This window comes from Myiozetetes cayanensis, unplaced genomic scaffold (assembly GCF_022539395.1).
Source record: "Myiozetetes cayanensis isolate MyiCay16 unplaced genomic scaffold, myiCay2020 scf6-25, whole genome shotgun sequence".
NCBI classification, from domain to species: Eukaryota; Metazoa; Chordata; class Aves; order Passeriformes; family Tyrannidae; genus Myiozetetes; species Myiozetetes cayanensis.
Window position 1 is genome coordinate 25,110,588 of NW_026087853.1, and position 25,354 is coordinate 25,135,941.

General features: G+C 35.5%; 1 protein-coding gene across 1 annotated transcript in view; it reads right to left on the bottom strand.

The window, feature by feature from the left end:
• Window positions 1-4,839: 4,839 nt before the first annotated feature.
• AKAP6 (A-kinase anchoring protein 6) overlaps window positions 4,840-25,354 on the bottom strand; it is a 272,508-nt gene continuing 251,993 nt past the window's right edge. Inside the window, 3 exon segments of the mRNA XM_050335742.1 lie at window positions 4,840-5,785; window positions 10,895-11,189; window positions 11,304-14,355. Of these exon segments, the coding sequence (XP_050191699.1) occupies window positions 10,936-11,189; window positions 11,304-14,355 (3,306 nt within the window). The 3' untranslated portion in view covers window positions 4,840-5,785; window positions 10,895-10,935.

A 25,354-nucleotide genomic window follows, 5' to 3' on the forward strand; every position in this document is an offset into this window, starting at 1 on the left:
TAGTAATATTTGTACTCTAAAATTACTACTTTATACAATTTTAACTTCACTTTTAACTTAGCTTATTACCCCACTCACCAGAAATAAAGTAATACTACTTGCTATTGTAAAGGAAATCCCATTTTTAAAGCACTGAAGCACTTAGAATTCCTCCTTCCATCCATTTTCTCTTCACTCCAAGTCCCTACTGCTCTGCTGCCACTTACCCATCTTTCAAAGTGTTACCTGTAAATTACTTATTACAAACATAAGTTACAAACCCTTCATTTAGTTGCTGAGTTGTGCAAGAATAGGTACAAGTGAAGTGTTCAGCTTCAAAGACCAGAGGATAAGGTGCAGGAATATCTAAAATGAACAGCAACAGGTTTGAGAAACATTTATGTTCTCATTTAAGGCAAACTCCTTATAGAGAAAGCTTTCTTTAGTAGTCACAATAATAGTGGTAAATTGAACTCTATGTGCATGAAAAGCTTTTTAAAGGCTTTGCCTCCACAAAATATGGCCAAAAGCATCACTGAGCAACTGAGCTAGCACAGATACTCAGCAACCCAACAGAACAATGGGGTTGTGCTGGTTTTTTGATCCATGCAACCATTTTAACCATTGAAAAGACATTTCCATAATCCTTTCAGCACTCTGAAAGGTCCTACTTTAAGGTAAGTAAAACAAAAACTATAGAGAGGCATAGATTTGTCTAACATCACCATGTCAGGATAAATAATGACCAATTAATAGAACTATAATAATCCTACATAGCTTGGAGTCTTCTTGATTAAACTACTGGCAGGGGACTACTGGGATTTACAGAAAGATTGCTTTTTTAGTTTTCTGTTTATAATTTTTTGTCTGCCTTTGTATATTATTTAAAATCTGCTTGCTACAACTTCTTTTTCAAGCTTGTTAGAGGCAGATGTTTCTCAGATCAAGTTTGATCCTCTTCCTTATTAAGAAACAACAGAACCCATGCCCGCTAAAGGGAATTTAGGGTTCAGGCTTTTGCTTCAAGAGCTACAGAGCAGAACTTCAGGTATATATGCACCATAGCCTGTATGAGAAATTGCCATACTGCCTTGTCTAAGGCTCGTTTTTTCCGGTAGCATTTATCTACACCTGAAAAAAAGGAAAAGGTTTGGAGTATATGGTTGATATTCATTATCAGTTCTTCCAGAGTCTGATTTTTTTTTAATTCTGTAAATGAAGTTCATCAAGAATGGTTTGTGTTTTTCCATGATTGCTTGAAATCTTGTCAAATATGTTTCCCTTTCCCTGTCACTCTCATAATGCTTGGAAAATGCTACAACTGGATCACTGCTGCATTTAAAACATCCTCACACTAATTGCAAGAAAGAAAAATCTTTAAAATATTCCATGTGTTTTAAAGATTATTTTCCCTTCCACTCCCAGAATGTCCCATGAGAGATGGGCTCAATATAAAGAAGAGGTAAAAATATTTACTCGTCTGTTCTTTTCATACCATATCATTTATTTTAAACATGCTATAATTCTGTAATTCTTGTAAGTTTTAAGAATTAGTTTGAAAATGACTACAATATCACAGTAATATTTGTACTTTAAAATTACTGATTTATACAATTTTCACTTCACTTTTAACTTAGCTTATTTCCCAACTCATCAGAAATAAAGTAATAATACTTGCCATTGGAAAGGAAATTCCAGTTTTAAAGCACAGACCTAAGTGATGCCAAGTTCACTTATGGTATAGTCCTTAATGACATTTCTAATATCAGGGATGAGCATGTATTTACAAAGTAAACAGTAGCCATATGAAAAACGTAAGTATTTCAGGTTGCTAGAAAAGGCATGAAAGACAGGGGAGTCTAAAAAATCAGACACACAGCACTGAAGGCAATAGATCAGATGTCATTTTGTGGCCAAAATCTCTCTCAAAGTGATGCTATTATTAGGCATAAGTTTGTAGAAACTTGTCAGTGAAGGAGATTGACTTGGCTAAGAACTTGACAGTCCCCGTTAATCCTCTCGAGCCAAGTATTAGTTTGGTCTGGCCTAAACATTAATAACTGTGCACTGCAGCACAGGAGAATTTACAACATTGTGCCTGATGTCTTCAAGCCAAAAACACACACCAAACAAACAAACAAACAAAAAAACTAAAACCAAACAAAACAAAAAAACCAAACCAACCAACCAATCAAACAAAAACCCAGGCCTTTTATATTTTATTCAAAATATCTTGTTTTCCTTAACACAAGGGAATTAGAATGAAACTAAAATATGTGGCATGGAAAGCTATGTCATCTGTGTATCCTGTCACCAAGGCAGAAGGTCAAGATGCCATCTAACTGACAGTGACTCTGCATTTGAGTTTATTGCAAACCAAACAGGAACAATTTCATATATATGTGAATTATATATATGAATATATATTGTATATTATTATGAATATATTTTTATATATGATTATATATTTCATATATATTTGTATGTGTTTGTATGCTGATATGCACACATGGATACAATGAACAGCAAAAACTGTAAAGACATAGAGATATCATCTAACTTTCTTACCATTACAATGGTGCAGAGGCACTGTTCCATAAAAAAACTTTCACCTACCTTGGGAAAATGACAAACCATGAAGTGAGAAAGTCCAGGGACATGGCTTACAAGGTTATCCATATTTAAAACTACTGAGATTACAAAAAACCATTTTAAATTGTAGTCCCAGGCATGCCTTTTTGCAGCGGTGTTAGTGTGCACTCTCTTTGCTTAGAGCTGGAGAGCTCTGGCTCTCTGAGGAAGGAATGTGAAGCAGGCAGGAAAAGGAGATCCACGTGTCAGGGCCATTGCTGTCAAATGGCCTCCTCACACACTGCAGATGTTTCAGCATGAGCCAGGAGTGTATGGAATAAAAAGCGGTCTATGGAACTTTAGGAGGGGATAAATTCTGCAGAAAGCTTACAGCAGTCTATACCACAAGAGAACTTCACCATCAGGGAATGGGTTCTTTACAGGACTCTCTCTGTATGGGCTGATCTTAGAGGTACTATTGGTATATCAATATTGGTATATTAACTGTACACTATACCAATACTTTCCTTTAGGAAGTTAGTTCTAGCACTTTCAAGAAGCTGTAGCACAATTTGGCCATAAGCATGATTTACGCTAAGACATGAACCAATTCTGTAGAATACATATCAGAGTTTTCTCTTCCTTTAGAAATCAGTTTTTATTGACAACAAAGTCAATTCTGAGAATAAAAATTAAAAAATGGGTAAATCTTCTAGTTGTGCCAAAAAGGCAATTGTTGATAATGATGGGTCTTGCATCACAGTCATAAAAATTACTTTATCTCATGAGACCAAATAATATAGTTGTGGGATTAATAGTTAAATTAAAATGTTCCAATCCCTCAGAAAGAAGACAAGGAAATTTGAGTTGCAACCATATAATATTCCAGATATTGTATTATGAATATGTGGGGTTTTTGATTTGACAAGTACTACTGTTTTCCCCCAGGAAAAAAGTGAATTTGTGGCAAATGGCCTGATAGAATGGTAGAAGTAATTGATGGAGTTCTGTGCAGTTCTGCAGGTGATGTGACAGATCTGAAAAGCTTCTGACTTATTAGTTTGCCTGTCATCAGAGTGTAAGGTATGACTATAGTCAAAGTAAGTTTAAAAAAATACAGCATAAACCAGAAAATTCTAGGGAGAAAAGAAGAACTTTTCTTAACCCAATTCCCCTGTCAAGACCATTTAAAAATCATGGTTAAGATAACTCATAAATTAACATAATTGTCACTGCAAATATTTTACTAAAATTAGGCCTTATATTCTGAATCACTTTATATATATCTTAAAAATATTTAAAATATATTAAAGGGATCTTTAGCTATATAGGTATACCTTTTATGTAATTATAGATTAACCCATTAGACTTGTACATGATACAAGATATGCAAGTGCAGAAATCTCTGCAGAATCAAGAGGCTCCCATAATAAATATTTCTTCTTATTTACACTTTAAGATAAAAATTGTAACTTCTGCCCTACACACATCATAGGCTTCCTAGGGCTACACAGTGGAAATTTAAATTGAAAGATAAATAATTTGCCTCTTGCAGTAATAGGAAGCTGTTAATAATTTGGAAAACAGGAGGGTTTTTAAATACCTTTTCCTTCAGCGTTGTATGAATTTGTAATCTGGTCAGTGTAGCTCATCTAAGCTTATAGCTAAGTATGTCAAACCGATGCACATTTTTTAAAGGAATATTGAAAACTTTTTGTAAAAGCATTTATATACTTGGAAAAGGAATTATTAAAGGTGGCATCAGAGGACACTGTTTGTCTTTTATATTTCCTGACATTCCTTCCTAAGAGTGTTTTTAGGAGATGAATGCCATGTTTGCAGAGATAGGTTATAAAGATGGCTGGCTGGCTTTTTTTGGCCACACAATATAGTTTTAGCACTAGATAAAAACACTTAAAAGGTACAGTCTAAGTCATGGAAACAGCCAATTGTTACAGTGCCTATATGGAGAGAGCTTATTTAATGTAATTATATAAATGAATGAAACTGTTATGAATTGGACAACAAACTGTTACTGATAAACAAAGAAAAGATCCACTATAAAAGACTATATAAATTACTATTTGTTTGTGTCTCCTTGTTAGGCCCCAAAGACCTGCAGAATCTTTAATAACATAACTCTTTACCTCTGAGCCAGATAATACAAATCTTCACCAGTTATGGAGCTGCATATTTCTAGGGAATATTTGGAAAGAAAACCACACTCTTCTGAATTTTGATAAAGAATTCTCTTCTTGGAACGCAGGTAAAACAGATCACCAGTTCTGCTTTTTTTTTCCCCAATAAACTATGTTTATTACGCCAATTCTAATTACCATGCAATCTAATGGTTTTAAGGCTTATAATTTCCACATCACTGGACATCACAAACATGAAAGCATTTTATACTGTCATTGTACACCAATGTTTGCAGTTGGTTATACATATATACAGAAATTATTCACACATCTTAACCTTGCTATTTCCTCCTTTCAAGCCAACATAATTTTACTGTGAAAGCAGCTTTTTAATAAATGGTATAAGAAATACAGCAAGGCACACATTTTTTAAAAACTTTTTTTCTCAATACCACCTCAAGAAGCATAAAACCCCAAAATAGCGTACTTAATTCAGTAGAATGTCAACAGTTTCTAATATACAACACCATGTAGTTGTTTCTTGAAGTGTTGCATAGATTAAATTTTTAAATTAAATAAATAAAATGCTGTTTATTTTAATTGGTTAATTCCTATTCAACCAGGAGGACTAACGACTTCTTTTTGCTGCAATCCAACAAAACTTACTTAAGAAGTAAAATAGTTTCCATAAACTTATGCATTATACAGATAAATATTAAATTTGATACATAAAACAGAAGAGCACTGACAGGTACAATTCTGAAAAGATGAACCAGACTGATCATGAATTCTGCAGAACTTCAAAGAACAGAATCAGTGATAAATAGTACAGGAGCATCCAATTTAGGAAGGGGAGGTCATTAGAGGTAGCTTGGGAGAGGAATCCATATGAAAGCAAATGGCCTTGCTACAATACAAAATGATCACTGACATAGGACTAGCATATGCAGCCTGATCACAAAGCCAACATGGACAAATCACATTTGGAAAGAAAATTTATCTTGGGAGTCAGTGTAATGAAAGGCAGTGATACAATGGAATTGAAGGTCATCCCAGGGTTTACAGGATGAACCTGCACCTGAATTGCAGCCATGTTTCTAAAAGGAAACAAAAAAGTAATAGTAGGTTACAGAAAATGAAGTTTTATTTGCAAAACATAGGTCTTCCAGAACAATCATAGATAGTCATTAAATGGTCATATGCCAGAGCCTTTAATGCAGAAGCATACAGTAGGCAAACAATGACTTTTAACAGCCTGAGGTACAAGTCAGTGTAAAAAATTGAACTGATATAGAAAACTCAGTGATTTTCATAAAGACTTTGTTTCTAAAGAAACAAGGGTATTCAGCACATCTGACATTTTCCCTGGATCCTGTTCTCATCCTTACCTGTGAACTTACCTTCAGCACACTCAGAAGTGCACCAATCAATGAAAACACAGAAATTTTCAAAAGTCAAGCAACAAAAAGATCTACCCATCAATTGTTTTAATATTTGTGCAAACATATATATTAAAATTTCAGTGGAGAAGAGGAAAAGATTGTCACATAAGTACCCGTGAATACAACTGTCAGTGTCATCACTGCATTTTTAAATTGTAAATAACTATTTAGACACTTCTAGTATCAACAATGAGTCAAATTTGCATACTATAGAATTATCCAGCTCAGAGTTTAGGGTTAAACTATTCAGCAAAGAGCACAGGCTTATGATAAGGATTATGAAGAAATAACTGTCAGAATACAGCTCAAAGATTAGTGCAAAGCACATCCCACAGGCATTTCCTAGGAGGCACTCCAGACATGCATTATGTGCCTTCCAAGTTAAGCAGGAGTATCTGGATCTATCCAGTGACCTTCTTCTTTGATCTTCTTTGCTGCAACTGACCATCACCCTCCCCATGTAGATGAGAAATACACTCACTTGAAAATAGTAAAAAGCTCAACAATTTGTTTAGATATTAATGAAGAACTGATCTAAATAAAGAGGAAGATTGTATCAAAAGGTATCTACAACTCTGGCATGAGTTTCACTTATCTAAAGTAAGAAAAGTCTTACTGATGGATTATGACAAGTTTTTCAAAAATTATGTAATTCACAGACAATACAAGATTATCTGTTTATTTGGATTTTTTTTAAGTCAGCTACTGTAAGGAGCTAAAAAAGTCAGACTGTTTTAAACTCTATAAAGAAACTTCATAGTATTTATTTCCTATAAAAACTTCTAGGAAAAGAAAAAAAAAGTTAAGCAAAGATTTAGATTATTCTGGTAGTTCCAGTCTCTAAAAGTAAATTATTATATATTAACTATTGTGTAAACTTGCATATTATTTTTCTCCTGCAGTAAATAATTAACAGTCCTTTGCATTTGTATACCATCTTTTATCTGTGGATCTCAAAATATTTTTAAGTAAATAAATCATGCTTCATGGGTCTCATTGATCATTATTCTTATTCTTTTTTTTCTAAAGAAACTCAGACAAGGAAGAAGTCATAAAAAAAAATCTATTGCTGAGCAGGAAGTAACAGTCAGGCTTCCTGAGCACCAGTCCTGGGTTTCTCCTGGTAATGGTAAGTGGCAGGATATTCTAGCTAATATTGCAGCACTGTCAGATAAAATCAATTTAGTTTTCTTAGTCCAAGTAAATTATATTTTCCCTAAATTAAGCCAAAACTTAAATTTAAATTACAGAAGGAAGGAAATAGCTTTTGGACTTACTTGTAAGAACTAACATTACATACAGAATTCTAAGGCATCCTCTAGAAAAGACTTTGGACAGAACACATAAACCTCCTTAATGTACTGATATCTATGCATATTGAATATGTAACTAAAAATTCCCGTTCCATTGGTGAGTCATAGGTCACAGTGACAGCAGAAGATCACCTGATCTCATGTACAGAAAGATAGTTCTTTCAAGGTGACCCCTGATTGAGAAATAAAATCAGCACAGCTTTATGAGCACCTCTGTTGAAGATCTCCGTGTTGGCTCATCTGAGAGACTAGTCAATGCTGACAGAGATATTTTTGAGCCTGCCTATACAATTGTTATAATTTTCCCATAATGGTCTTTTTTTTAATTTTTTTTTTTTTTTTTTGGCAGCACACTACTAAATAACAGCATTGAAATATTTGGAAAAAATATTTATTCACTACTAGTTTTATTCTCCTGTACAACCAAAGTAAATACTGAAACAGTACAAAATCAACCTACATTTGAAACCATGCCTTTTTCAACTTTGAATTCTCAGTATGTTTTTAAGGTACACATATACTATAGATTATTTTTCTCTAAGTATTGCAGCTACACATGGAATTACACATTTAAATGAGCTTACAGCACAGGTGCTACAGGGAAAATAATGGTGTTTGCCATTTATCTTTCAAATTAAATAATGTGTTTTTAAATAGTAACTTTTTTCATAATACACTTATGGGAACAACATTTATCTGTCACATTTTAAAAGATGTATTAGTAATAAATGTAAATTACCTTTGGAAAATCAGTAATTAGCCTCATCAAAAAATAAACAATCTGCCACCAAAAAGATAATCTTTAGCATAGTTAAGTATAATAACTGTTATTTGAATAAGTTAACAAATTAGGATAGATTGCTCCTGTAATTCATTCCCCATAGCATGAGAGATGAAGTTAAAACATCAAGCTTGTGAATGGGGGAAGGGAGCTCAGACTTTAGTGAAACCAAACCTAGCAGCTCATATTTTCAATTTTTGTGTGCCTGAGATAAACTATATGTATTCTAAACTTCACTACTGGGAATAATACAGTACAGAATTTCCATGGAAGCAATGCTATATGTACCAGCTAAGAAACCAGTGTATCTTCCTAAATATAAAAAGTGGGATATAGTGTGAAGTGCTTTGTTCTTTCAAAATTATTTGTCAACCTTTGGGCAAAAATGGAAACTATAACCTAAGCATATAAAATTGTCGCATACAAATTCTGCATTACATTTTATTGCATTGTGGGGCATTTATTAATAAATCTATCCTGTATATCCTCACACCAACTGCATATTGTCATATCCCAGTCTTATGAAAAAAACAGCTGGCTACCATGCAAGTAACTATGAAGTTCTAAAGAGTGTGGAAAGGTTTATACAGTATTTTGAGATCCTCAGAGGAAAAGTACTAATGAATTGAAAAGACATGTTATTATCCTCATCAGTGAAAGAATGAGAACAAGAATAAAATTACACTCACTATAGCAAGTATTCTTCCTCAAATCAATATTATAAAAATGAGAGAAAAAAATAAGAAAACTAATAAACCAGTAATTTAGGAAAGCTTGTGTCTACATGATTATCACTTATCAACCTCAGACTTTTGTCAGCATCTCAACTTCCAAATAGAGGCTCCTATATACATATAATCCATTTAATGTGATTCTAGAATACATAGTATCATCTATGAGTTTTGTAATTCCCAGCTGATTTCTAGTGCTTCTCCAGTTGTTTGGATGTGTCCAAGTAGGTACCCTAAGTGACAATCAGCAGGCCATGGTAGCCTTATTTTAAGGCCATTCCAGAAATATCCTCTTTGCTATGATGGTTCCAAGATAATGCAGTAGTCAAATAGATATGTGTTGAGATAGTGGCAAGCTGTAGACTCTTGCTGTCATAACCTAAAGGCTTTTCTAGATATATTTTTACGTATGTGAATGTGTAAATGCTGGGTAAACTGCCAATATATGTAAATGAGAAGCCCAAAGCATAGCAATATAACACAGCAAAATCAGGAGATGCAGGAGTTGGATATCTAAGAGCAGGAAAGCAATCTATTTTGTATAAATAGGACGACATCCTCTGCTACAGCTACATAGTTTGCAATAGGAGAGCACTAGTGGTTTCAACGGGTGGTGATGAGTAACAGCCTTTTGTCCTAGCAACATCATGGAATCATAGCATAACCTAGGTTGGAAGGAAACTTGAACATCAACTGGTCCAACCTCCTGCTCAAAGAAGGGTTATTTTCAAAGGTAGAAAGGATTATTCAGGGGCACGTCCACTTGAATTCTGAAAATCTCCACCGATGGAGATTCTAGAATTTCCCAGGGAAACCTGGTCCAATGCTTAGCCTTGCTACAGCTTCTGGTAAACAGCAGCATTTAGAATTGGATTGGCATTTGGAGTTGCCATGCTGGCTGTAGTCTACTAGAAGAGTGTTTCCAAAGACTAATGGCATTCCATGTAGCTATGCTGGCTTTTGTCATGGAACCATTAGTGAGATTCAAAGCAGCAGTGCTACATGCTAGGAATTGATTCAAAAGTTGCTTTGTAGGTCTTCTTCTGTTGTTAAATGTGCAGTAATAGTTGGACATTTATGTGAGGTCAGAAACTCCAGATCTGAACCACTTTCAAATTTTAGAAGAGACCAGGGCCATCTTTTCATCTTAGGTTCCGCCATCTTATTTTGCTTACCACAAAATAGAACCGAAGCTTGCAGTACTGCTGTGTGACTATGAGTTTCCATCTGCTTTGGTATTCAGGTCTTTATTCTACACTAACCCCACACTATACCCTTTAACGATGTTGCAAAGATTTCTTGTTTTGGTAACCCCAGCTTTTGGTCTAATACTGTGTTGTAATAACTGGGTTCTTAACAATGGCTTACTGAATTTAAATCATGGTAAACTGACATCCAGAGATGACTCATTATCTCTCTATTCTCCAGTCTGCTTAGCCATTCTTCCTGGTTTGTCTGGCAATATTGTAGAACTCCAACGCACTAGGCACCCAAAATTCTTGTAGAACCGGAAGTTCATCTTCATCAAGTGCTTCTGAACCTCTCTTAAAGCTGTCCGACTGTGTAGAAGAGCATCAAACAGGGGAGCTGGTTTCTGGTTCCACAGCTCAGTTGAGGAGGGAAGAGGAGGCTTATATATTAATTTTGAAGAATTCCCAAGTTCTGCAAGATAGCAGATTTGTTCCAGAAGGGAGCAGCTCCAGTCAGTGCAAAGCCAAAGGGCAAAAAGCCATTAGTATTCACTGCATTTGTTGACTAGTGGCATGTAAATTAGGATTATAGTGTAATCAAAGCAAATGATATAGCACTGAAATGAAACAGAAGCCCTGGCTGGTGATTTATCTCCTCTCATTGTACAAAAATGTAAAAAAAACCCCACAACCTAAGAAAAGACTAAAAAAAAAAAAAAAAAAAAAAGTGCAAGTTGTAGAGTACATACCTGTTTTTAGAATAATGTACGTGCCTTGAGGTGGTTACATTCTATCTGTGCATATTTATATGTCTTTCCTTATGAAGTTTCAGGAGATTTTCTTCACAAGTAAGAGTTTTTCTGTTCTGATGCAAAACATCCTTTTTCTGTGAATGGCCAGGCTTTATCTGAAATGCTATAGCTGAAGCCTCTTCAGAAGCAGCAACACATCCTTTGTGCTCTTCAGTTCCAGGTGATTTCCATGTACTACTCTTTTTAGTGCTAAGCTCTGGAGAATTCTTTTCCAAGCGTTCAGTCTGTCCATCTGAAATCAGCAAATCATCATCAGCATTTTTCAAACTGTTTGATGCACTATGTTTGTTAGGATTTGGAACATTGATATTATTGTCATTCCCACATAAAAAAGACAAATCCCTACCTTCAGGTGAAGTTTTAACTTCTAATGACTCTGGAGTCACTTCACCCGGTGCCTCTGCAGATGTTTCAGAAATTGGGTTAGAAATAGATTGCTGCTGCTCAACTTGTGCTTCAGGAGAACCATTAGAAATGGATTGCTGCTGCTCAACCCATTCGTCCTCAGGACAGGCTTCAAAAAAGCATTCAATATTTTCTCTCTCATCTGTGAAGTCCAGTGGCACAGGAGTGCTGCTCTTTTCCTCTATATATTTGAATACCTCTCCACAGTCACTATCATGAGAAGAAAGTGAAAGATAAGAATAGAAGTCCCCTTTTCTTAGCTGGATGGGTCTATGAGAGTGTTCTAACACCTTTTCCTTGATCTGTGCTAATGAAGCTGGAGCAGATGACTCACTTTCAGGCTGTGACTTACTTTTCAAAGCTGTTGATGCCATGTCTATTATCTCCTTCACAAAATTGTGTACTGAGCCATCCTCCATGGGTTTTTTATCAAAATCAGCAGATTCACAGTTACAGCACAAATCAAGACCATTGGCTGAAGAATTGCATTCTGCTTCACTGGATTTCAAGGCAGCACAACAATCAGCAAATTTTTCAGTAATGCTTATTCTGTGTTGTTGACCATTAGGTAAGGATGCCTGTAAAGCTGTATCTTGCACGCCTGCAGAACTAATTTCTGAGGAAGATTCAAGACAAGGCTTTTTAGCAGGAGAGGAAGCAACAGACTGATGATCAGGCTGAAGATGACTTTGACATTCTTTTGGAGGGTTTCTGAATCCAGCTGAGGACAGAACAGTCTCTTTACTATCCATATGTGAATCATCTGAACTGTCTGTAAATGCTTCACAGATACAACCTTCACTTTCAGCTTCTCTGACATCAAGTGTTGCATGAGTTTTAGGTGTTGCTGCTATTTTAACACCTTCCTTTTGACTGTCAAGAGTATTTTCAACATTGCCATTCTCCATATCATCCACAAGCTGATCCTTCACAACCTGAGAGATGTCTTTCATTGGGTGACTCTTAATCCCTCTTTCATGATCACATGGTATATTCTTACTATTGCCATTATTTTCTGACATTTTCTGTACTGATCCGTTCAATAGTGTTTCAATGCTTAATGTATCTGTGGCTTTTGACGTCTCGTTACTAACTTCTTTACTGTGCTGAATTTCGTCACTGAGGTTACTTTTTCTTTTCTCCCTTGTCAAAGAAAATTTTGGTCTAATCCAGGTTTGGAGTTCATTTTTTATATAATCAAGTCCTGAAATTAAATTGCATTCTTCATAAATATCCTCATCAGTTGCTATACTGGAGTCGTCATCTTCATCTTTGATACCTAGCTCTTCCTCAGTTAAGGTAAGAGTGGAACTTGAAAGCAAATCACTGTCATCTTCATCATCAGTACAAGCAGAAGTGCAGGAGACGTTAACAATCATGCTGACATTGACATCGCTCTCATCAGCTACAGACCTATTAAGATGTTTTCTAAATGATGCATTCGAATCTGGTATTTTATTTCTGTGCAGTACAATGTCTTCGGAGCAGAGAGAAAGATCCTCGCTGCTACTGAGTTCGGTGAGAGAAGCTGCTGAATCTTCATTGATCGAAGATGCAATATCTAGAGACAGCTGTCCAGTAAAGGACATTTTTTGAGAGCAACTTTGGAGTGTTATATCAGAGATGCTGCGCTTTATCTTTTGATCTGAAGGACTCTGGATATTTTCTAAGCGATTCAAAAGATCTAATGTTCTTTTACTGAGCTCTCCAACAGAATCACTGCTTGCACTTATGTCTCCTGAGCCATGATGACTAAAAAGATCTTCGTTGCTTTTGTAGGAAGTCAGCCAGCTCTCCAAAGAGGTACTTCGCTGAAGACCATCTCCACTTTTAAAAATACCTGAGCTGAATAAATCCCCTACTACAGACAGAGATTCTAATGAAGAACTCCGAGATAAAGCTGAAACCAGTCTTGTATTGTCTGTAACAGTTAATTTTCTTACAGTTTCTCCAGATTTACAGCAACTGGGATCTGATTCTCCACAAATAGTTGCCAGAGTATGGTCATGAATAAACTCATCTGGTTGTGACTCTACAGACTTATGTTCAGAGTTACTAGGCATTTTATCAAAACAAATGTCATGAAACAAACTACCCTCTGTATGTGTTTTTTCAATTTGTGATTGTTTCATTATCGCCGGTAATTTGAATTTGGAGCCTTGAAGATATGAATAATCATAAAATGTAAACACATCATGTTTTCCTTGCAATTCTTCCAGAGAAACAGGGTTAGACATGGTAACGCTGTTCAAATCCTCACCCTTTTCAACTCCACAACATGCAGAAGGTGCCAGCTGGAAATTGTCTGAGAGGCTAGCATGGTCTTCTTCATCTTGCTTTATTTTTTGATTTATTACATCATCCACTTGACTTTCCACATGCTCAATTTCAGGATTACTCTGAGTGCTTTCAATATCATTTAGCAAAAAAATTTCTGAATTATTTGTAGTTTCTGTATCACATTCACTCACTATCCCACTCTCACTCTCAGAATGCCTGCTTATGTTTTCACTCTGATATATATAGTTATAAGGTTTTGTCATTGTGGTCCCCCCTATTAGATCTGGCAGGGATTTGGTAGATGAAAATGATGAGTCTTTACTAAGACTTTTGTTTAAAATGTTAGACTGTGTTACACTGGAGAGTCTGGATGTTTTTTTCAAAAAAGGCATGTGGTTTTTTTCTGATAATTCAATATTATGAAGACTATAGACCTGATAGATGTGAGGATTTGGAGGGGAACTAATATTGGAACAATAAAGAGGGCTTCCACGATTACTGATACTTTCATCTTCATTCACATCATTATCATCACATTCTCCTGAAGCAGGTTTCTGGTTTAGATCGTCCTTCTTGAGCTCCTGATCAGGATCACTTAAGTCTTCATGAATACTGATCAGCTTATTACTTATGTCAGTTTCATCCCATTCTAGTGCATCTTCACTTGGACCATTTAGATCCATCAAACTTGGATCAATAACATTCAGAGGCTCCTATAAAAGAAAAATCAAAGATTAAAAATATTTACAGCTGTACTTTAAATGCTTCCACTGAAATCATGCAAGTAAGTTAATAGGAGTAAAGTACCTTTTTGGAACAATGATCACTAACAGGTGTTTAATTTTGTTACGTTTGTGTGTGCTATTAAAACGATCAATTAAAATTAAACATATTGCATTTTGCATGGTTTTTAGTCTTCTTTCTTTTTTTTTTTCTATTTGCTGTCAAAATATAATACAGAAATTTGACTTTTCTTTAATAGACATTAATTGTGCTTAGCCACTTTATATGTAATAAGTTTTAATCATTCTGCAGAATCACATAGGAGTGTGTTAGTAAAATACATGCAATTATTTTGGATATATGAGAATGTCTCTTAACCAGCTAAAGTTTAAAAAAGATAAGATATAAAGGATTTATTAAAAGATTTTTGAAATGTTTCTAACAAATTCTTGTATTGTCAGTCTTAAAACACAAGACTTGATGAATTTTTGTTAGAATTTCTGTTTACTCTTTACTTGTTAAGAAAGGCAGTACTAGTGACCAGTAAGATGGACTATATGAATGTAAATGTCTTCAGCTGAAAATAAATCAGTCTAATGAAATACTACCAAAATTTCAAATCTTGTGTCCTGATACCTTTCTCTGGAAACTAAATAATTAAGCTAAACTTAATTTGTTTTTTTAAAGACTTTTGTAACTTTCTAGTGGTATTTGTTATTATTACTCAGAACATATGGTAACAAGAATTATTCCTTCTAAAAACATGTGGGAGAGGAAGAACACCTTGACAACTTTGCTCACTCAAATGTGATGTCTCAAGTGGTCAACAGCACCAAATCACTTTAAACTCTTCGAATAAGACTAAAGTGGTCCTGAGAACAAATAAATTTCACTTTATTTTTCTATTTATTGGGAGACCTCCATTTTAGAGAAGGCTATGCTTATACCTTGCCTTGTAATAGAACTGTTGACTAATGTAGAATTGTTTATTTTAAACAATCTGAACAGCTGAACAATGATCACTGTATCCAGAAATACAAGCACTTTTTCCAAAAAAAACTTTTCAACTCTTATCTTTTTCTCTCCCTAGTTTTCTTTGAGCAAGTCTTGTTTGTCATATATAGCATTGATATCATGCCAAACAGCAACAGCAAATAACAAAAAACCCAAAAAGTTACTGAAATAAAACATAAAATGAGGCTGTAGTCCAACAAAGTGCAGTTGTGCACAACTTAGTTACTGACTTAGATTCATCAAGACTCGGCCAAGGTTAATTGTGCAGGGAAAAGCACGTATCTCCAATTTCGATTCTCAGCTGGAAACTCTCTTTGAAGTAGGAACTAAAGCTGCTCAGCCCTTTTGTGAGAAATCATAGGATGTACTCCAAAAGCTCAATAGTTAGGACACTCATTTTGGTCATGGGACACTTTGTCAGTCTGAGCATAAGAGACATGAAACAGCTCAGAAGAAGCCTTACCTATATGCTATTCTGAAAAGAAATCTGCTTCTCATGTGCCAATTTGCACAAAACAATTAAATATTAATTCAGTTAATAAATAGAAGAGGAAAAATTTGTCCTGTAGTGCTGTGTTCAGTGCATTTGACCAGCAAGAGGCGCAGGTAGGTCTAAACCTCTGCTCCAGTGACTAATTACAGGTAAAGGTGGCATTATATCTATGCAAGACACAAGGCTATACCATCCCAATTTGTCCAGTAAACCAAAGGCTAAAACAATCAAATGACATCAGGAAGATTTTTCTCCCAACTGGCAGAGTAGCTATCCACCATTCAGCAGGGTGATATGATTATTAATTTATTTGATAAACCAGGGCACTCCATGTAAGAGGAATCTGTGTCCTCATGTTTCATTTGGCTTAGCTGTAATGCAGGTCCCTGAGTACTGCAGCTGTGTTAAGGTATAATAATGGGCAGAAATACATCTGTCAAAGAATTTTTTCCTCCTTGGTAGGAAGGGAGGCCTTTGGCATTTTGTGAATCTGTCATGTCTAATGTTGAAGCCTAGAGTCTCTCTGTGGGTTTACCTACCCCAAAGCTTTTATAGAGTACCTTTGTTAGATTCCTTTTTACTCCCTGTGAGACATTGGCTAATGTTAAACTCCCAGGAAAACACCCATTTGCTGGAAAACTATGGCTATCAGAGCAGTTCTGTACATTGCGGAGTTCAGAAATCCTTAATTGAATTTGCATTTACTGTGCTTTCATAATGGCTCTTGGATGGTTTTTAGTTTCCCACCTGCAGCTGACCCTTACCCAACCTGCAAATAACATGCAAGAGAATGACAAGAATTAAGTTAATTTGAAAACCTGTTAGATTAAAATAAAATCAGATAAAATGACTAATTTTCTCTATGGCATGTTTTATGACTCTGTCGTACTCAGCATTAGGAAGACATTGCTGTGGAAAGTTTCCTAAACTGCACAATTTTACTGTTTTAAGCTTCTGCCAGCTGCAAAAAGAAATTACTGAAGGCAGGAATTCAGCAGCAGGTTCCAAGGATTTTATGTTCCATAGAATCTGATTTTGTTTCTCAAAACAAAACATTTGGTCCTTATTGGTCAGGAAGATAACCTTCCCCCATAAATCAGTACTTAGCTGCTGTGTTTGTTCAGCAAGTCAGATGGATTAAAACAATAAAACATTTAGAGTTGTGACCTCAGCCCATTCATCTTCACTGAGTGCTCCCCACTTCAAAGCCTACTTTTTTGTTCTTCAAATGCACATGCTTTTCTGAGGTCTAGGATATACTCAGAAGTTTTGCAGGCAAAGCTATGATAGTAAGGGATTTTTTTTATTTTTATTTATTTATTTTACTTTCCTTCCGACTGTTAGTTATGCTAGGACTAAGTATGTCTATGTTAGTTATAAGACTATCACGTAGATATGGTCATTTTACCAACATAGCTTTCTCTGTCCAAGGAACTGACTCAATTGATATTAGTGAATTACTACAGGTGTTAAACAAATTATATCCCTTGAAGTAAAACTTTAGTGGTTATCAGCTCCATTGGCAACCCTTCCCAAGTTCTAACTGAAGCAAATCACTTGGCTTAAGTCACAAACATTATGTATTTGGCATTTTTAATAGGAGTATATATTTTCACCTTCTTTTTTTACAAAATTTAGTGAACTGCTCAAACAAGAAAGAGACTTTAGACTTTGAGGCATTTGCTGGAGAGAGTACATCACTGTCTCTTGAATAAATCTCTGTAGTGAAAAATGGAAGGCGGTGTCACTCCAGTCTATGTTTGCACTGACAGTAGTAGCAATGTAAAAAAACGGAATCTCTAAGAACTATTTTTATCAGATATCTCTTTTCCGGCTAGTCAGTGGAGAGGTAGGGTGCTGAATAATTACAGTTATTATGATACTAATAGATTATTAGGTCTTGCCAATAGAATGTTTAAAATTTGCCAAACTGATACTTTACTTGGTGTTATATAGAGGAGGGCACAATATCATAGTATTCAATGGTATCAGAGACGGATTCTGTTTACTCACTTTACTGGGAAAAAATGATGCTGTTTCTTCTGCTTTGTTTCTCATTTGAAAGAACTGTATAGTGTTGCACAATGTATCTTTTGCATAAAGCAAATAAATCTACTGTCATTTCCAATGGGGAAAACTTTACTTTCTTAAGAGCTGAATCATGTTTTTTATTCTGTTTCACTTAATTAAGAATGTGGCTTTCCTACAGACTTTGCACTTGCACTCCAAATGATACTGCCTGGTTCAAGGTATTTGAGCAACCTAGGTTGGAACTAGGTGATCTTTAAGGTCTCTTTCAACCCAGGCCATTCTATCATTCTGTGATTCCTTCTTGAATTGCAAATACCCAGCAAGAAAGGGGTCTATCACAGACAGAAATGCTGATCTCCACATGTAAGACAAACTATATTTAAAGAGAATCTTTGAGTGTGCTACAGAGCTTCAGATTTCCATAGGGTGAGCCCCTGTATGCTTACTCTTAAGTCCTGGCCTTGCTGAAGTCTGTGACAAAACATGTTGCAAAGGTACCATTCTGTCTGGCAAAAACTCATAGGATACCAGACAGTGTAACTGATTGCATTAAATTCCCCAGAATTTAGAAACTTGTTTTTAATATGTGCAACAGTGTTTGAGTATAAATGTATATGTATTTTTTTCTACAAAATGGGTAGTTTTAAAGTAGGTCAGAGTGGCTCTATCATTATAAAGTCACTAAATACCACTACATCTATAGAAGATCTTGATGATCACATGGTTCACGGTAAGAAAGGTGACTAGTTTTGACCAAGAAGGCAAAAAAAGTAAGAACCAAACAACCCAACAATGTAATAAAAACCATGTGCACAATGTTAGGTAGATTCCTATTTTTAAATATTACCACTAGATAAATAAGACTTACGAAGCATTTACTGCAAATAATCAATTGAATTATAGACTCAGAAGAGTGAAAGGTTAAATTAACTCTAAGGTATTTGAAAATGCTGCATTAAAATGTTTAGCTGTTCCTACTTTGAACCCTGAACCATTTTACTCAGGAGAGCATTCTCATTTCAGTGGGATAACTCATGTGAGCAGAGCTAGGTGTGCACTTAAATGCTTTTAGAGTTGGTGTTTAATGGCTAAGCAGTTAATCCGCTGACAATGTTAATGGGAAGAAATAAGGTTATTAAGCCAAATAAAGACATTTCCTCAGTCCCAGTCCTCTTTAAGAATAAGTGTCAAAAATGCATTTTTTCATTTGTTTCCTTTACTAAAATATGGATAGTTTTGCACTTTTTTTTAAGGCGAATTATATTAAACAATGATTCTCTGTTTCAGCTTCATTTGCATGTGCTACTCCAGTGCAGATACTTTGTGTTGGTGAAACAGGCCTGTAATGTAACCCCTACGTACTATTATATTTTTTTAAAGGAATTAACATGAAAAAAAGACCTTTTACAGTAATAAATAAAAACTCTGTTCTTCCCTCCTTGCAACTTCTCCTTCAGTTGCTGTGGCCAAATTATCCAAACTCAACTGCACTTAGGGGCCAGGGGAAAAAGAAAAAGAAGGAAAGAAAACCATCCCCCACCTCCAGGAATGCATGCACATTCAAGGAAGACAAACATGATTTTGTCTTTTGAAAAATGCAAGCATGCCAAGTACTTCTTTTGAGGGAAATAGTCATGTGTACTGTACTACTTCACTTCTGCCTCACTTAAGCTCATTTTCTAAATGGTGTTCTCTATATCATAGGCATCAAAAAAACTATCCCCATTTCCCAACATCAGTGTTTCAATATGCATAAGCATAAGCATATGCATAATATTCCTTGTGCATAATGCTGAAGTGACCTACACATTACAATGTAATCTCAGAATATGTGGAAGCAGCATGCTTTATCACAGATCATAATCTCTTACTGCATTTTACAAATATTATTACCTCTCTCGATGAAATTATACGCTCAGTCCTGCACATGCAGAACTCCTCTTTCTCTGTTAGGGGTCACATACACTTATGGGTAGTGCCAGGGTCCTACATGGGTGGTTTTATGTACAGATTCCTGTACCAGAGGAAGCACACTGACTTTGTCTCTGCTCCCTGCAGCCACAGATGTTACCTACAAGGGTCTCAGTGCAAGTTGGGAACAACTCAGGTTCCACCATTGCTCAAGTGTTTATGATGATGTTTGAAGTTCTCTGATGATGCTCAGAAATAATAGTCTAGAGGATATTATTTCAATATACACATTTTAAACCAGGTAATTTTCTTTGTCATAAGAGCTGCTTTGTGGGTACATCTTCTAAGCAGCAGACAAAATGACTGCATGTTTGTTAAGAGGATGCCCAACTGAAAACTATTAGTCCTTACTAGTAATAGAAGTGTTTTAAAAGAGAAATTGGCTGTTCTCTTCAGCATTCTTTTGCTATTTAAATGTCACTTGATAATTCTAGGTAACACTCTGGGATCAGTCATGCCTGCTCATGAGTCTTATGAGGGTCTTCTAACTTCCCTGGTAAGCTTCCTGCACTACCAGATGGACAGAAGAAACAGTGCAAGGCTCCAGCTGCTCCATCACACTCTAGTCAGTGTGTACAAGCCAGGCTGAAACAGAAAGTGAACCATGTCAGCAGAAGCCTTGTGGGAACTAACTTCTATCACAGATCAAGACAAAAGCAGGGACTCGACAAGTTCAGTCCCTACACTATGTCCAGACTATCACTGCTAATGCTCTACCCATTATCTGTTTTCCATCCTCAATGGAAGCAGTGGCCTCTTTTTTTACCACTGTATCCTCATATGGTTTTCTAACATCTCTGGTTCTCATTTGCTGAAGAAGCCATTTAAATTTTACTAGAAAGAAGAAGATAATCTATAACATTTTTATACTGAATAACATCATCATCCAAATAGGTTTACAGTCCCAGACCTATATTCCAAATTATGTATTTGGGCTTTTTTTTTCCTTTTTTTTTTGTGATGAGAAAACCTGGTTACATGGCATGTTTTACTGACTGTTGTTTTTACTGCTTTGTAGCTTTCTTTTCATCTGCCAAGAGGTTACATGACAGGATTTTTTGCCCTTGAATGTCATTTCGATCTCACCTTTACTTCAGAGAAATATATGATTTTCTTTGTTCAAGAATCCAGCACAAGCCCTTTGAGAAACTCTTAGAAAAACATTCCTAGCTTTATCTAAAACCAAAATGTTGCCATGCACACCTAGTTCAGAACAGAACAAATCCTGGTAATCTACCCCAGATACATGCCCAAGCAAGTTCGTGGGAGTTCATCATGCCAAGTTTCAGAATTTGACCAAAACAAAGATCATTCTTTATGGTTAAGACAAAATATCCATGAAAACCAGGAAATATGTGGAACATCCATATTGATGCCAAATCAACTGCAGTCTGCATTTAGATGCTCTTGAACAAAATTGTACTAGCAAAGCTACAGTAGCACAATAAAATCACTATTCCTTTGTCCTTGTACTAGTTAAGAGGTCTGCATACTGATTAGGAATACTTTAAATTTAGTATCAATTACATTGGATCTGGTAATGCTTTTAAAGTGTAATAGTGTAAACCAGAACAACTCACTGGACACTAAGAATGGACTTAGTAGACACAATAGCCATCTCCAGCCTACAACAAGCACATCAGGACACCTGGAATCAGAGCGTTTTTAAGAGCTTAGTTTCAGCAGAAATGAGTGTTTGTGAAAAAACACTAAAGGGTGAGAATCACCACAGAAACAGATAGATATAAGGTACAAAAGAGCAGGACATAAGTCCTTGGGAGCGTGACCTTAAGAGAAACCTAGAAAGAAAGTTTTCTCACTAAGGGCTGGAAGAGAGAGGCTTGAATTTCTAAATAAAAATTCTTTCTGTATACTGGAAAGGGAGACTTTATCTATTATTTATGAATAACAGGACTGCATGAAAAATATCTGCCTCTATCATCAGTTTCTTCTCCTCCTGAATCAGTTGAGAGACCACCCAATTTAGCCTAATTCATGTTATCAAAGAGAACAGACTCTTTTTCCCCTTATTTAAATTTTCAACACAATTTCTTTGTAATCTCAGTTCAGGCACTTCCTGAAGTCATTGATTCACCATCTGTAAATTTGGGATATTGACTATGGGGAAGTTAATAAGCAGGTATTGTTAAGTCAAAGGCTAGAAGAATACTGTATAAGTACTTGCACAGTCTGCCTACCTATGGATTTCCAAGTGTTAAGTTAAACACCACAGTTGTCAATAAATGGCAGAGAGTTCTGGTGATGAATCAAAATTACAATGGTAAGCACCTTGAGACTACAGCAATGCAACTGCTCCTTGCCATTACAAGTTTATATCTAAGAAAAGCTGCTTTACAAGCATTGCAATATAAAAACACTGGCCTGATCTCCAAATATAAGAGGTCCCTAGGCAAGGCAGAGCTCTTTCACTAAGATCATCTCATCCTTGAAGTACCAGATTTTTTTCTTGTCTCCATTTATGGTATGTAATTATGTTTATAGCTTTCTCTGTACATATTAGATGCCAACACAGCTCTGGAGCTGGCTGGAAAAAAAGGAATAGAATTTTCAGTTTAAGGTAGTTAATTGAATAGGTCGTGTGCAATGTCTCAAGTACTGGAATTAAGTGCACATTTTTGTTTGGTCACTTGGGAAATGATTTAATATAAGCATACTTCGTAGAAATTCACTTCAAAGAAGACAAAGTAACAACAACATCTTGTTATATTATATATTTGCCTGCCTTAGTTTGAGTACAAAATTACAATGGGGAGTAGCTCAGTGTTACAAAATCACTATTTGCCATTATTAATCTTTCTTCTGTTACAGGAGAATTTATTTTAATGTTGCGCAGTTTAAACTTGGGCTCAAATCGAAACATAAACTGAAGATTTAAGACTATCCACAACAACAATTTTCAATGCTGGTGAGGCCCAATAGGCCCAATGAATTCAAAGAGTTTACAAATTGGTGTAATAACTGAGGGGCACAGGGCTATTAGTATTAACATTATTAGCAGAACTATTGTTAATAAGCAGTAAAGAGCTCAAAGTCTTTCATGCAGCAGCTCAGGTTTGTACTGAAACTGAATGTTTGACATGTACCTTTTGTGTAATGCTTAGAAATTTTGGAACAGTTTATGGTATTTAGTTTCACACTGAAACAATAGTTCTCCCCTTTTAAAAATTAAAAAGGATTTTTAGAATAAAGAGTCTTTCTGAATTGTTCAGTAAACCTGTTGGATGAGCTGTGACTCCATAAAGCTTAGGAACTCATTTATTAAGTTTGAAGATCAGAGACTGCATTTATTCACAAAGTGAATCTCTAAAACCTAGCTTTCATTACAGCTGTGGGGAGGCCCAGTCTTTCTTCCTTCACTCGAGAAGGTGAAGCTCAAGAAGATAATTAACCATGAAACAATGAGGAGGCTTGCTGGGTAAGCACTAGTGTGAAAACAGTTACTCCTCACAAAAGAGGGGAAATTAGCTGGCTGGATAAAAAAGGAAGTGTCAGACTGGAAGACTGAAAGGACTGCCAGCATAAGTAGATAGCTCTACGCATCATTAATGCAATTTTTTAACAGTTAAAAGTCACTTCTTTCTAAATTTAAATGCACTTAAATGCTATGTGTTAGGGGAGATTAATATGCCATTTTAAAATAATTTCTCTTCAACTTTCTGTTTTCACACTTCACCAGTTTTAGTTACCCTTCCCACGTATGAAAAAATCACTGCCTCTTAGTATTGTATTCTTGTTTACAAAGCCAATGAAAACAGTGTTCTAAAAAGCTTCTGTTGGCCATTGTATTTTACAAACCCATTATTTTTCATTAATATATATATTTTTATGAACAGAAAGTTTCTTTTGATTTTACTGTTTCACAGAGTAAAGACTTATATGTTTCCTTTCAAAACTTCCTTCTACTCAAACAGTGTTCCCTGAAGCAGCCACATTTTTGGCAGAAATTCAGTCATATGCTATGCCAAAAGAAATAGAATAAACAAACACTGCTCAATGCAGCTGGCTAGGTAATTTACATATTACTGCACACACCAGACATGAAGAACTGGATACGGATTAGAGCCACAACGATGACACAAATGTCCTATATGTATGGAGAAATGAAATTAGGATCATCATTGCTCACGATTTAAATTTTATTATATAATGTTTATTATAGTATTTCTGACATTACCGTATGTATATATTTAAATATTAAGTAGATGTATGTATTATATTTTCTGTGTATTTTACAGAAAAATATGCTAGAAATATCTTGGAAAACTGTTAAGTGGGCACATTTCTGAAAGGCTTTTTCTGGTGAAGAAGGGCACATCCCAACCTTTGGAAACAGCCAAAAAAACCCTCCAAATACAATGAAAACCCTCTATGCATACTGTAAAACTTCTTTACCATAAATATGATATAAGTAGACCTCAAAATATGCCAGTTCATGTGCTTTCATACAGCATCTGTCATTTTGGGTGAGATCAAAAGTCCACTCAGCAGAGTCTGCTTCCTGCAGTGGCTAGTAGTGAAGGTCTTTGGAAAAGTTAAAAACCCTCAAACAAATGGAAGGGTATGGAAGCTGCCATCCCAAATTTAAGAAAGCCTGGGGGGACTTTCAGAGTTGGAATTTAATAATCATTAATGGATGTCTCCTCCATTAATTTGTCTAATTACTTATTGAGCTCATTTGTATTTTTTCTATCCACCACATCCTGTAGGAACAAATTTCATTTTTATTATGTAATGCATGAAAACAGTATTCGCTTTTTATGGTTTTAAATCTCCTGCCTGATCATTTCATTGGGCATCTTTGGTGTGTTAAGAAGAAAATTGTACCTCATTTATTTTCATGCAATTTTAAAATAATTTTTGTGTTCCTGTCTGCTTAGAACTGATGCAGCTCCTAGAACATCCTATAATAGTGAACAATAATATACCGATTATGCATACACTTCCTGAAGATCCTGCAAATACATTTCCATAGTGGCATGAGTATTGTGGTGCTATCATCCAGTATGGATGGCCCTTGCAAGATGGAAATAACTGCCGTACAACCTGTCAGAAAATAAGGTTTCTTACTCTTTTTCTAAAAACTATTTTGTTTGAGAACTCTTGAAACAAAATACCTGCAAATCTGCTTCAATTACACTCACAATTCCTTGCAGAACTGGGGTCATTAGAGATGCAGAGCAATAAGATGTTAAATTAATTAAAAAATCACAAGATTGTGACTTTTGTATTTCCCTGAACTCTAATTTTTCAAGCAATACTGGCCTTAATCATGAGTTTATGATTAGTGGATATTAATGTTAGGCATCTAAACAAAACACTGACTTCATTCTGTAACCAGAACACAATGCACTGCAATGTGAGTCAGTGCCTGATGAGCACTTTTAAATATCTGACTCTATACTTAAGTGCCTAAATAAGAAGTGAGTTCATTTGAAGACCTTTGTCCTTGAAAATAAAAA